The sequence below is a fragment of the Sciurus carolinensis genome, chromosome 2 (assembly GCF_902686445.1).
Source record: "Sciurus carolinensis chromosome 2, mSciCar1.2, whole genome shotgun sequence".
NCBI lineage: Eukaryota > Metazoa > Chordata > Mammalia > Rodentia > Sciuridae > Sciurus > Sciurus carolinensis.
The window spans coordinates 44,455,340-44,470,612 of NC_062214.1; the positions used below are offsets into that span (position 1 = coordinate 44,455,340).

Below are 15,273 nucleotides of genomic sequence, written 5' to 3' on the forward strand. Positions count from 1 at the left end.
AGAGCCCAAAGGTATTCTACCACTGAATCACATCCCCACATCCCCAAACCATGCCTGCCCCCCACACACTTTTTGAGACAGGATTTTGCTAAGTTGCCCAGGCTGGTCTCAAACTTGTGAACCTCCTGTCTCAGCCATCCATATAGCTGGGATTACAGGTGTGTGCCACCATACCCAGCTCCAACTTTTTTTTTAAACAAACATGAAGGAAATGGGAAAAATCAGAGTGTATGACTAGTAGTAAGAGATAAGTATTATTTTATAAAGTTTCTGTTTCATACATATGTGTTTGGGTATGGATTGTGTTATAAAATATATTTATCACTGTGGATGGAAGACAGATGAGTTTGAAAGTCTTGAATTACTAAGTCACTGATTCTCAACCTTTACCACATTGGAATCATCTGAAGAGCTTAGAAAACAGGGTTGTATGGGTTTCCCCTGCAGACATCCTGCTGTAATTGATTTGGGATGTAACCTGTGTTTGGTGCAAGTTTGAAGCTATTCAAATGTGCAGTCAGAGCTGAGAACCCCTGAGATGTTGAGCTTTGAGACCAAGTTCTGCAGTTAAATGCCTGCCTTTGGGTTTGAGGTTGTTTAATTTTATTTTCCTCAAGACTAAGTCATCCCAATTAGGACCATTGCAGAGTTTGCAGGGACAGAGAAGGGTTTAGCTGTAGATAATGTTTTTGCCTCAAGACAAGGTAAACCAAAATCTACTGAAGGTGAATGAACGAAAGCTTCATGGTAGTTCAGATAGGCAAATTACTAGCACAAACCTCTCCAATGGGGCATATTACTTCCAGGGTAATTACTGACTTCTTCTCTTATTTGAGCCCTTTCCCTCATAGAAGGCACAACTCCACCATACTGGTGAGCAGTGACTTAATTACTGACAAACATTCATTCATTGCATTAAGTGAATCAAGTTGCTTTTTTGGTATTGATTTACATTCTTGTTCTTATACAATTTATAATTGTGCTTGATTTCATAACTGTATAACAGTGAGAATATAGGGCACTTATACCTATTTAATTTGTACACACTTCTTAAATACTGTCATATAAACAACATACGGAAAGAAGCACTAGAATTTTTGTTCCTTGAAAGGATAACCTGATGTTATTCACTGTCTCTCTTAGTCTACCATTTGTGCAGCCCATCCTGAATACAGAGGGATGGTAAACTAAATTCAAATTCTTATCTATTAGAAGTTATTGTAAAGTGGTATAAATAGAGCTTAGAGTTTATTTATTTATTTATTTATTTATTTATTTATTTAATTTTTTTGCGGTACTGGAGATTGAACTCAGGGCCTTGTGCTTGTGAGGCAAGCACTCTACCAGCTGAGCTATCTCCCCAGCCCGAGCTTAGAGTTTTTTAAGATTATTTTCCAGTGGTTCTATTCATGAAGTAGGAGTTCAGAGGAAAATCTGGATCAAGAGGGAAAGTGTAAGTCCAGTGTGGTGACATGGGCCTATAGTTCCAGCTACTCAGGAGGCTGAAGCTGGAGGATCACTTCATTCCTGGAGTTTGAGGTCAGCTGGGGCAACACAGTGATAACCCATCTGAAAACAAACAACAAAAACAAAAACAAAAAAGAGAGAGAAGGAGAAAGAAGAGTAGGATTTAAATAAACCTGTAAAAGTGGCGATGATGATGATGATGGCACTTGATATTACTGTAACCATTTACTGAGTTGCCTTCAATGAGCCAGTGCATTCCACGGATTATTTTCCTTGTTCTTTAGGACAATCAAAGATTATAGATTCTAATCACTGCTGTTAGGCAGGTTATAACTGCTATTATAGTCACCCATTTTATACATAAGGATCCAAAGTTAATTTGTCTGAGAGATCCATCTGGAACTCAAGCCCAAATATGTTGTATTGAAGCCTGAGAACTGGAATCTTCTTAAGTAACTGCAGAGGGCCAGGGAGGATTTTCCAGACCAGAGACTTAACAGGGGCCTAGACATGAAGGAAGAGATGTATGTGACATCTACAGAGTGCCAGGGAGGTTCTGGTGGAGAAGTTGGAGGTCAATTATAGGCAGACACAGAGGAGTTGAGACAGTGAAAAATTATGAAAGTAGTGGGGAAAAAAATAAGAGAATTTTATAGTGCTGTAGGGAGTTTGATAAGACATCCCAAGAATGGAACAAGCAAGGAGAACAAATTCATGATAAACATTTATTTAAAAAAGAAATTGTGTGTCTGCATGTGCACACCCGTGATTGAATGATTGAATACTGGAATGCACAGAGCAATCTAGAAAGCTATAACCTAAATTAAAATAGTGTCCACCTCTGCTGAGGATATGAGTATTAGTGGTGATGGTCAAAGAGAACTAGATTTGTGATCCAACAATTTTATTTTGCTTTCTTTGTTTGCAAGCAGGATGACTGCATTCTTGTTTTTAGGTACTTTGGAAAGGGTAGGGCATTGATAGAAATAGTTAAAATGAAATGTGAGGTAATATGGGAATTTCATGTTCAGATTAGTCCCATCTCCAGATGCCTAGACTGGAAGATTGTGGGGCCCTTTTAGAAGGAACTGAGTGGTGCAAGATGTAAGGGAAAAAATGAATTGTCGCCTAATTAACAGAGATGACAGAATGTTTTTTTTTTAAAAAAGTGAAAAACCATTTGGAGTTTTTAAAATTTGAGCAATGGCACAGAAAATATTTTGATAAAGAAAGCCCCCTGCCCAGTATCCTGGTGCAGAGGTGGAGATGAATCAGCTCGGGAAGGAAAGGCCACTACTGTGCTCTCATCTGTCCATGTCTCCTCTTGGAGCCAGGTCAGGAAGAGGTTCTTCCTCTGTGTGGTTGTTTATGGTGTTTTTGAAATGTATACAAATCTTAAATGATGAATTCTGTGTATTGTAGGTGGAGACTAGAGGTCTGGACTTCTGAATCTCAACCAGAAAGATCAAATGTACAAACCCTTCAGCATGGTGGGGAGATCGGGGATGAACTGAAGTCAGAGAAGAGATGCCTGAAAAGGTAAGTACCTAGTGCATGGCGCTCTGGAATTTTATTCATTTCCAGGTTTGTTGGTGAACTTGGGGAGATGGCGTGCCTTGCTTTGGAATGGTGCAGTAGAAATTACCTCCAGGTGTTGGAGGGATTCTGTTCATGATATAGTTGGCAGTAGGGCTACCCCACAATCAGGACAGTTTAGGAGTTCTGAGAACTTAGAGTAGAGCACCCATACTTAGTGGTTCTAAGTATGGCTCAAACCACATGCCAGGCATGGCTCAAACATTTTGAGGATTCTTTCATTTGATTCTTACCACATAGTGTGATCTAGGCACTGCTGTTGCTCCACCTTAGAGACGGGAGCACAAATAACCCAGCTAACAACTGGGGACAGAGATGTTACCAAGAATACCCATTTTATTCCTCTCTCTCCCTTTCTCCTATATTTTCCATTACCTTTCTCTCATGCCCACTTTTTATCTTTTTTTTTTTTTTTTTCCTTATAGAATTGTAAATCTCCATCTTAAAATGAGCATTAAAGGGGTATTGATCTGGGTCACTATGGAAGCCCATATGTTCCAAAAATAGCATGATGCTATCACTGCTCTTCCAGAATAATGCTACTGCATCAGGAGGGGAGGTCTACTTCTCTCCTCGTGAATCTGGACAGGGACTTGGTGACTGCCTTGACACAGACCATGTGGCAGAAGTGACACTAAGTGACTTTAAAGTCTAGATCAGCAAGAGTGATGTGACTTCCACCTGGCTCATTCATGGTCTTGGGATGCATGCCCTGGAGACCCAGCCACCATATAGTGAAGAAGCCCAGATCCTGCAGAGGCCACGTTTAGGGGTTGACAACCCACTGACATGAGAGGGAGACCTTAGTAGGCTGGTGCCAGACCTTCCAAGTCACCCCCATTGATGCTGGGAGAGCACAGACAAGCTGTGCCAGATGATCTGTCCCTGATGAACCCTGCCCTTGTGGCAGATTCGTGAACAAAATAAACATTCTCCTTTTGAGCTCTTCATTTAAACTCTCAGAAACACAATTGGTAAATATCATTATATTCAATTACAAGTACCAAGATGAAGGTCAAATGAGAGTAAATGACTGACCCAAGCCCTCACCACTAATGAATGTATTGCTGGGATTCAAACCCAGGGCTGCCTAGTTTCAAGCTTGTGAGATTCATCACTATTCCAAAACCATGGTTCTTCTGGGTTGGGAGCTGGATCCCTTCAGATACAACTGTTTTCAGAGAGCAAACTTTTTTGGAGTAAGAGAACAAGAGGATAAAACTATAGAGATCTAGCTTTCAACAATATGTTATAACTCTATTTCCTTAATGAGGCCCCTGGTTAAATACCTCCTACCTTGGCTTAAACATAAAGTTCTCTTGGGAAGATGTCAATCTTCCTTCTGTGAGCTTATACAATATGCTTTTCTCTATCATGTAAAATGACAATCATTGTGTGAGGTTTCTACCCCTCCTTTGACCTTGAAGGTGAGGGATTGATCTCCCTCTCATATGCCTCACCTCATTTCTTCCAGCACAAACCCTGACCTTTAGTAGATCATTTATAAGTGCATATTAAATATGTACCAAACAGTATTAAATGTGAGTTTTCTTGATGGTGATGATGATAGGGTAAGAATGTGAATAGTTTCAGATATAAATACTGAAGCCTTATCTTGATGTTGAAAGTTTGTCTTTTGAGACTGTTAAAAAAATAAATCAAAGCACAATAACATTTTAAAGAGTTTGTTTGAGCAATCAACAATTCATGAATCACAAAGATCCAAACCAGAAATGGTGCTGGAGCTCTACCAAGGGAAACAAGGGGGAGTGTAGGGGGCAGGGCTTTTATAGGATGGACACAGAAGTAAAGGAAAGAAAACATTTGTTTAAAACCATACGCTTGTCTTATTTGGTTTATCACATTGGAAATACAAGGAACAGCTCAAGTTAAGTTTCACTTCTGTTTACAAATCAAGCAAAGCTTGGGTCACTTAGGAAACTTGACTGGTTTTATCTGCTCAGGGATTCTTTAGACTTGGTCTCCATTGTAATGATGCACTTTGACGAAGCCACAGAGTTCTTTCTCACTTCCTTTGTCTTTCCTGTTAGATAAAACATCTTTAAGTTTGACTTGTATAAATAAATAACTGCCATAAAATGCAACTCTAAACTAAATACTAACAGGAACTACATAGGGCTCCAAGACACTATATTTCACTAGATTGTTATCCAAATAGAGTAATTTCAAGGGAGGAGAAAGCAGATACACACCACTAGAGAATTGACATTGGCATGTGCTGTGTTTGTCCCCACCAAAATTCACATTGAGGCTTGGTTCCCAAAATGACCCTGTTGAGAATGTTGGGGCCTTTAAGAGGTGTGGGATTGTTGGGACAGGTCCTTCCTGAATGGATTAATGATTTTCTTGCAGGAATGAGCTCTTTCTCCCAGGGCACTGACTCGATTACTGAGAGAGTGAGTTGTTCTGAAGCACTCCTGGCCCCTCCCCACTCTCTTCCACCTGAACCTGCCTACCTTAGTACCATGAGGCCCTCAGCAGAGCTTCTGGGTCCTCTGCCAGACAGATGCTGCTCTATGCTCTTGGGCTTCTGGAACTATGAGCCAAAATAAACTTTTTCATCTTGCCTGGCACAGTGGTGCACACCTGTAATCCCAGTGGCTCAGGAGGCAGGAGGATAGCGAGATTGAAGCCAGCTTCAGCAATTTAATGAGGCCTTAAGCAACTTAGCAAGACCCTGTCTCAAAATAAAGCATAAAAAGGGCTGGGGATGTGGCTCAGTGGTTGAGTGCCCCTGGATTCAATTCCTGATACCCAAAACTAAAAAAAATAAATAAATTATGTGGTCTTGGGTATTCTTTTATAGCAAAAGAAAATAACTAGGAATTGTAGAAATATGAAGTATGTAACTTTTGGTCAGCTTTGGCTCATGGAAATTATGGAACTGTGTTTTTTACCTTTTGTTTAGGTATGTATGTATATATATATATGTTACTGCAATCGCTTGAGAACGGGGAACAAATCCTACCTTTATAATGTCCAGAGCATCCAGTAATCAACTATATGCCTAGGAGCTATAGGGGTATAATAATACATATTTTTTTAATTATGAAGGATGGATAAATTCATGCAAAATATTAAGTAAGTTTATTTATTTAATTTTTTTGTACTGGGGATTGAACCCAGACTCTCATACATGCTAGGTACTCTACCACTGTACTACATCCCGATCCTAAGTTTAATTCTTTAATTGTATTTTTATTGCATAATCAATTAGCTTTACTGCCTAACAAACTGCCTCAAAACTCAAGACAGGCTGAATAGCCTTTTTTTTTTTTAAATATTTAGGATTGGAAGTGTTCAGAACATTGGATTTTTTTTTTTTTTTTTTTTTTTGGAACATTTGCTTGGCTTATTGATTGAGTACCCCTAATATGAAAATCTGAAATAAAAAGAACACCCTGAAAAGAAGACTCTCATCCTATAGCAGGGTAGTCTGAGCTGGTCCACGTGGCAGCCAGGCTCCCAAAGAGGCAGCATGAAAGGCCCCTGAGGCTTGGGCTTAAAAATGATGTTACTGCTGTCATGTCCTTTTGATCAAAGCAAGTGACAGGTCAGGCCAGATTCAAGAGATGACAGTTTTCAGCCTTTGATGGGAGGAGCTTCTAAACCACCTTACACGAATGGCGAATGGCGGGGATTCAGGGAGCTGGAGGTGTGGCCATCTCTGCAACCTACAACACCACTTAAAATGCAAATATTTTGCTGAGTGAATTAGCAGCTTTGCAATAGAGGTGGTGGAAAGGAAGCTATCTGTATGGCTTATAATGTGATACAAACCGCATCACAGGATTGAGCAGACAGGGTGATAAAAAGAGACTGAGATAGATGCAGAATAGAAAAGTCATGGGTGATCCCCATTTCTACAGCTCCCTATGTCTGAAAGGGGGAATTGAGATATGGGCAGCAGAGCACAGGGTTGACATTTGGTGATAGGAAGTTGTTTTTTTTTTTTTTTCTTTGCTATTCTTTTCTCCCCTTCTCAGCAAATGATGAGGGCTTGGCAGACAGATTGGAGGGGAAAAATAAGCAGTTTCTTTCACTGCTGGGTCTGTGGAAAGAGACCCTCACTGAATTTGACAAGCCTGATAGGGCACTATTTCTTCCTGCCTTCAGGCCACTCCGCTTCAGGCTTCATTTGGTTTATCTGACGGGTTTCGATAGTTGGAAGAGTGTGGGGGCAACCTGACCCACCTCTCCCACTGGAAACTCCTCTTTTATATTGTCTGGAACACAGGCTTCTCCTCCCCTTGATGCAGTAGACTTTCACTAACTAAACAGAATCAATGGAGAATGTTTTTTTGTTGTTCTCTGTGCTGTTTAGTGAAAGGCGGGTGCTGCCATCAGCTGGCTGAGAATGTTCAAGTGATTTAATGTGAAGGACTGTATTTCTTGTCTAGTCATTCTCTCTCTCCCTGCCTCTTTTTTTTCTCATCTTATTTTTCCTCAATCCTATTCCATTCTTTTTCCAACAGAGCTCAGAAGCCTGACAGGAAGGATAAGTAAGTCTTGCTTGCACATAAATAGCATTTTTGGAAAACTTGCTGTAAGTCAGGTCCAGTTGTAAACATATTTCATGTTCTTACTTCACACGAGGGAAGGAGGTACTGTTCTTGTCCCCATTTTACAGGTGAAAAAACGGAGGCTCAGAGAGATGACATTATATGTCATGGTGTCTGAAACATTCAAGTGTGCAATGAATATTAGTCTTCATTTGTAAAAATGAGACTGTGTCTTAGTTTGGGTCAAGAATTGGGTTGCAAGTATCTATATGGGCAGTGATTCCCAAAAGCACAGTGAATTGGGGAGTGAGATAAGAAGGGAGAACAGTCTGCAACTAGGAGCAGTTTACTGTGCAGCTCCTGGACTCAGTCCCACTGGGCATCTCTGACACTGGAGGATGCATCTTGGAATCATTCCATTAAGGGACACAAAAGTTGATGTATTTGGGGGAGAGATTAAGGGGACTTTTTAAAAGCAATTATGAGCATCATAATTATAATCTGTATTTTGCTACCCATTAGCCCAGGGAAGGAAAGAGGGTAAGTCTATTTTGCTTGATTTCTTTGGCTTCTTGTACTTCCCCACTTCCCCCTTCATCAGCTCTTGCATGTGCAACCACCCCAAATTCAGTGGAAATTTTGATTATAAGGTCTCTTTAATTCATGTAACTAAAACTTGACCAGGGTTAGGCTGATGTAGATTGGGCTCAGCTGGACAGATCTTGGTTGAGTAACTCACACATCTGGAGATTGACTAATGCAGGCTAGACTCAGCTAGATGACTTTGCCTCTGGCCTAGATCCAGCTCAGTTCTTTGCTGATGGCTAAGTTAAAGTGGGAACCACCTAAATACATCTTAAGACAGGTTAGTGGGCAGTTGCCACCTGAAGACTCTTCTGTTGTCAAGGAGGAGGACAAGCAGAAACCCAAGAGGCCTCCAAAACCTAGGCTTGGAATTGACACACAGACATTTCTAAATTATTCTGGTGGCCAAAGCAGGTGTCATGGTCAAACCTAAGTCAAGGGGTGGAACAACATATTCTGTCTTTGCTGGGTGAGTTTTTACTATTGACTTTAAGGCTCATAAGGCAGTATATCATGCTTCCTCTGCTTTCTACTAAGTTGGGAAACTGTGGTGTGAAATTTAAAAGCCAGTTTTATTGATCCCTTCGGGCAGAATTCCAAATCCTTAATGATATTTTAATTTGTTATTAATGAGGGATAAAATGATATTAAAAGCTGCACACCCTTAGGTTTCAGAAACCTCTTCATTATCTTAGACCTTAGCTGGGAATTACCTTATCTTGTATGATGACTTTGTTCATCTTAGGCTCATGAAGCATTTGAAGTTGCTGAACTTGTTCCTCCCATAAGGATAACCTGTTACCACCCCAGCAGCTGCCTGAAATGCTTTGACTTGAAATCAGCACACACTAGTTGCTCTAGCTTGTCAGAATGAAATAAGAGCAGTAAGTAGAATGAATTAAATTGTCAATTTTATGGATGTGTATGTTTTCCTACATTTTAGGCAAAAGCTTTGAATTCTATAAAAATGTCATTTCTTTGCTTCTCTTAATACCTTGGCTCTCTCATCTGGCATGGATACAATTTAGCTGGAAGAAGAAGAGGCAAAGCTTTCATATTGGTTGGAATTTGCAGCCATAAATTTGCAGGACTTTTTCCAAGTCAGCATGGAAAAGACTTGCTGTGTTATGCTTTTTGTGAGTTCTAAGTCATAAAGCATATGCTAGGAGTGGCATGACTTTGTGTTCCTGGCTGTGTGTAGAAGATCTGAAAAAGAAACCCAAGCGTTGAACCATTAAATATTTCATAAGTTATTTGTATTAAAGCATGCATTTTCCAAGGAAACAAGCAAATGAACACAGACTGCCCCCCCAAGACAGTACCTTAATGATGCCCCCTTATTTGCCCTGATAGAGCATTCTAATTAAATTACAAATGAAATCATATTGCCTTATTAATAGTCTTAAAATGCCTGTGTGCTCAGTGATTCCCATCTATATTTAAATGCACGGGGAATAAATGGAAAGTACCAAATGTATGAACCAATTAATAAGTGTCACTTTTTGGTGGTGTCTTATTTTGAGATCCCCCAAAAGCAGACACTGAGATAAAGATTTAAATGCAAGCAATTCATTTGGTAAATTCCTTCCAGGAAGGATAGTGGAAACATAGGAAGGGGGGTTAGGGAAAGGAAAGCAACCAATGGTTCCTGACTCACGTCTTGACTTAAGATGGGGTAAAAGTCAGTAGAAATGATACATTGAATTTTGAATTTTGATCCTTTCCTGGGTTATCAATATGTGCAGTACAATGCTCTCTTGAGATTCTGGGCAGCAGCAGTGAGCCAGAGCTCCCAGTCAGCCATAAGATCATGAGGGGAAGCAACTTATATTCTATAGTGGACTGTATTGCTAAGCTAGGATAAGTGTATTAAATGCATTTTGACTTATAATATTTTCAACTTGTGGATGAGATGTGATCCCATTGTAAAGTAAGGAGCATCTGTAGTGGTACCTACTGAGCATCTGAGCAGGTACCTACTTGTAGGCACCTGGGGCTCAGTCCTACTGGGACATCTGGGAGATGGTATAAATTCATTTCAGAGTTGTTTCACCCAAGGAGTGAGGGAACTGGGTGTGTATCCACAACTCCCATCCTTCTTTGGTGAGGACTGTTTCAGGTGGCATTTATGGACTACCCATGAGTGATTCAAATATGCTTCTATTCCCAGTCAGGAGGAATAGTCATGGAGACCTATGGAGGGAAGCCCTAGACATGTCTGGGATGGTGGGTGCTGAGGAGACACGGGTGAGGCACCCCTAGCATCTGCTACAGGATGCTCAAGAGGTTTTGAGGAATGAGTGGAAGGAATATATAGCTTTTAAAAGTGAGCACTGCAGAAGCTAAATGCCTCCAACCATTATATAGTCAGAAAAAAAAAAAAAGAGAGAACTAATATTAAACTCTCTTCAGGTTATAGTTTTGAGTAGACAAAAAACAGCACATAATGTTTAGGAGTATGCTCCTGTTTGTAAAAACAGCATTATTTGGGTACATTTACATATCATAAAATTCACCAGGTATACACATGAGTGATTTAATAAATTTATGCAGTTTTCTAGAAATTCCATGTAAATAGAATCATATAATAGATGGTTTTTAATGCCAGACTACTTTCATTCAACATAATGTTATCAAGGTTTTGAAAGTTTGTTCCCTTTTAACCAATGACTAGTATTTCATTGTATGAATATATCTCATTTTGCCTATCCATTTTTCTGTCTGTGGATGTTGGGATTGTTTTTAGTTTTATTTTTATGAGTAATGCTGCTATGAACATCCACATACAAGTCTTTATGTGTAGTAGTTTTGAGTAGAATTTCTGGGTGATATGGTAAGTATATGCTTATTTCTTTATGAAATTGCCAAACTGTTGTCCAAGAGGATGTACCAGTTTACACCCCCAGCAGCTGTGTATGAGAGTTCCATTTTCTCTGTATGTTTCCCAACAGGTGGATCCTCAGACTCTTTTACTTTAGTCATTGTCATAGGTGTGGAGTAGCATCTTACAGTGACTTTAGCATTTCCCTAATGATTCATGGTACTGAGCAGCATCTTTCCACAGGCTTGTCATTCATATGCCTTCTTTGGGTATATGTCTGGTCATGTCTTTTGCTTGTTTTCTGTTGTGTTGTTTTTCTTCTTATCGAGTGGTAAGAGTTATGGAACATTGCAATTTTTCCTGTGAGTTCAAAATTATTTTCAAATAAAATTTAATAAGTTATTCTAGCACCCATTTTTTCCCCACCCCCACCAGAACGGCACACTCGGGAACTGTTTAATAGTGTGGGCCTATTCACTAACAGAATCAAAAGGAAGGGCAAGATCAGATCCGATTTTAAATCTTCTGCCAGAAATAGTCATTGTCTGGCAACAGCACAATGGATCTTTATTAAGTCAAGACAAATTTCCTTGACTACTTTTTGTCTGGGAATGGGAAATTGGTGATTTAAAGAGTCAGATGGTAGATAAGAAAGACGTGAAAGTGCTTATTATTATCTTCCTTTCTTCAGTTCCTGCAGAAGTTGCTCAGATTCCTCAATCTTTTCTCTTAGGAGAAAGAGAAAATCTTTCACTTGCTGTGTGTTTGCCTAACAGTATAGGGTCTGACTGTGAGGATGGAGGGATTCAGCAGGAATACAGGTACGCTTGTGCTCCCTGATGGACTTTCCAGTCCACTCTACCCCAGGGTGCACAGTCAGTCCCATTTCTAAGGTCCCCTCTCTCAGTTGCCACCAAACCCACTACTTGTACTATTTTTTTATGGAATAAGTGAGCCAAATACATGCTTGTAGCTGACTTGTTGAGTTCTAATAGAAATTAATGGACTAATCAATCAATCACAGATAAAATAAAAAATTATGTGGAAAGAAAAGATGCTCCATTTGCCATCTCCTGATTTAAGGTCAGATGGCTTTCCTAACTGACTTTCAATTTTTCAAATATTTAGTGAGCACCAACTTTTCATTCTTTCATTCATTGATGAAATCCTTATGGACACCTACAATGCCCCAGACACTATGTGAGGCTTAGGGGGGTTTACCAGTGAATGAAAATAGCAAAGCACTTTCCCCTAAGAAGCTCCCATCCCAGTGGGAGAAATGAATGATACTAAAAAGCAAATAAATACACAATATATTTCAGTTTGTAATAAAATTTACAAAATGAAATAAAACACAACAAAGAGGTAGAGACAGATGGTCACATAAAAATTCTGAAAGGATATTCTTGAATTTGTTAATTTGAAGATTAACAAATAGACCTATAGATTTTAAAATCTATATTATCTAATGTTTCAATAACATTGAACTTGCATTACCTAATTTCATAACCAAAGTGTCAAAATTTTTCAAATGGAAAATAATATGTCTTTATTATCTGGGGTGTGGTCTCAGCATGTTTAGGAATTTTAAAATTTGGAAATATGAGACAGATAAACTATAGAAAATTGGACATGTTTATAACATGCTTTCCTGATGGGTCATTGAAATGATGACTAATCTCTTCATGTGTAATAAGTGACAAATTGTGCTAATTAGGTCAGAACTTAAAAATTGTATCATTAAATGCAGGATACAGAGATCAAATATTTGCACCTGAATTGCTGTTTCTGGTGGTGTTTTGTTATGTTTTTATTGGCAGCTGAAGGGCAAATGTGTTTTGAGAAATCGCAGAGTGAAATAGAAAGGTTTTACCGATTTGGGTTTCTTGGTCAGAGAAGACTCACAGACATGGAAAATATCAAACAAAAATAATTCACTTTAAAGCCTAACCAGCTATATGTGCCTTGGACTCAGCTCTCTGACGCATTTGGATGGATGGATGGGTGGCTGTGTTGCACACTTACTCAATCCTTTTTTCCTCTTTCTCCTCCTCAGTTCTTCCATAAGCCTGAGTCTGCCTTTTCACTCATTGAAATGACTTCCCAAAGGTGACATATTTGTTTCTTGATATTACTACTAATTGCTACAGCAACCCCTCACAACAGCTTTTCCCACCCAAGACATCTACCCCAAAGCCTCCTTTTCCCAACCCCACCATTAAAATCATTTAATCCCTGTTCTATACCAGTTTTAAAATCCACTTGTCCATCACTGATGCCAGAATAAAACAAATTTTAACCAACATTAACTTCATAGTATGTTTTGTAAAGTTAGTTATGTCAGATTTCAGGTTTCGAAGTGATTGATTCCAATAACTTTGAAGCTTGCTTTTGGTTTGTTATTTTTTTCTTGTGCAAAATCTACTATATTGGCTCCTTTTTTCTTATGACAAACACCAGCTTCACTGAAAATAATTCATTTCTTTGTGCAACTACATGTGGCATTGCATTGGTTCAATTTTGCCATCAAGAGATTTATTAGGCTCTGCTGTGAAAAGTTGCTTTTCTTCCCCCCCCCCCTTTGGACTTTGAAAAAGCAGAAGTTACTCTGGCATGCACAGTGTGGTACTTTCTGATGCATGAGTTTGTGTTTGGTTTAAGGTTTTAGTTACTTTTTCCTCCTCTCAACCTTTTCTTTTAGTTAATATGAGTCATGACTGATTCACTGCTGAGCACTGTGATTCATTGCTGTCTGCTTCCTCTGGAGCACGCTACACCACAGAGTCCTCTGGGAAACTGGTTGGTCATGCATGAGCAAGATACCTTGCATGCCCATGACTAGTATCAACTAAAGAAGCAGAGTAAAAGAGGTTGTAGCATCTTCCTTTGGGAAAAGTAATGAAGCCTCAGTTTGGGGGATTTGTATGGGTTTGCAGCAATCCATGGATTCACCTTTGTTCTATGCATACATGCAAATTTACTATTAAAAAAAAGACAAATTTCTCAATGGTTAAGAAGCTTTTGGGGCACTTTCTTCCCTTAGGAAACAGACATAAGAGCTGATCACAGTCCTTTGCCTGTGGCATATGTATATTGTCTGTGGATATAGTTTTGAAAATCTTGAAACAGATTTTATCTAAACATTTTTATCTAAACTATTTGTTTCTGATTTCAGAAAATTTCAAGCCGAGGGAGTTTTCTTCATATATTAGACTTCTAAAAACATTTCTAAAGTCATATCTTAATCACACTCAGGTTTCCACTTGTCTGTAACTTTGCCCACTGACAGCTTGTGACCACCCATCCCGAAGGATAGACATGATCCTACCTTCATCTGATATCACCTAACCTGAGGGTGCCTTGTCTGTTATCTGCAATAAAGAGAACTCTAATTTTCCTATTTAGAATAAATCCTGTGCAAGTTTAAGTGGTTACAACAGTTCATGAGCAGGAGCTAATGGCTAGACCAGTTGGATAGAGCAAACAAGTCAGAAGATCAAATTTTAGTTTGAGCCCTGGGTAGCAGTGGGAAATTATTTTTACCTTCCTAGACCTCAGATTTCTTACAAGTCTCTTAGCATGGATAGTTAGAGATGGAAATGCAAACAGAAAAACAGAACACCCTAGTAAAGGTTGGACTTGGTTGACCTGCAAATCAGAACTGGGTCACACAAACAAAAAACCTGATCAAACATTGCACGAACATAAAGTATAAAGCAACTCTTGTGAAACAAAGATTGCCAGCTTTATCCTGTTGAGACTAGAGAATTTTGATGTTCCTGCTCTTGTCTGCACTGTCAATCATGTGGTAGCTCGAGGTAACACAGAACATAGTAACCTTCCCACTTGGAATTGGAATTTAAATGTTGACATGTGGTTGACAATGGAGCTCCTGGGTGGAAATCAAGAACACACAAGTTCCAACTCCAGCTCTGACTCTAGCTGGCATTGAGATTGGGGTATATAATTTTGCTTCCTGGGCCTCACCTTTTTCATTGATGGAATCAAATTAGTGAAGACCTGCAGTACAATATGGAAAAGAATCTTGGGGCACCACACTGGGAAATAGTACCATAAGTGATTCTCAAGGTTTATAATGTCAGAGAGAATGGAAGTCAATGAACCAGATATCCACTCAATGATCCATTGTACTCCATGATCCCTCAGCTTTCTGCCAATGCTAATAGATTTCTAAGATGTTGCAACTTACCACAACTCTAAAAGGTCATATTTGTTGGCAATATCATAAATAACAAACCAGCCTGAGCATAGGCCAGAACT

General features: G+C 39.3%; 1 protein-coding gene across 5 annotated transcripts in view; it reads left to right on the forward strand.

The window, feature by feature from the left end:
• Rin2 (Ras and Rab interactor 2) overlaps positions 1-15,273 on the forward strand; it is a 224,005-nt gene that overhangs the window by 37,249 nt on the left and 171,483 nt on the right. For all 5 annotated transcript variants that reach the window (XM_047538224.1, XM_047538244.1, XM_047538217.1 and 2 more), the window contains one exon: positions 2,890-3,006. In XM_047538224.1, the coding sequence (XP_047394180.1) occupies positions 2,995-3,006 (12 nt within the window). In that variant the 5' untranslated portion in view covers positions 2,890-2,994. The remainder of the gene's footprint in view (positions 1-2,889; positions 3,007-15,273) is intronic.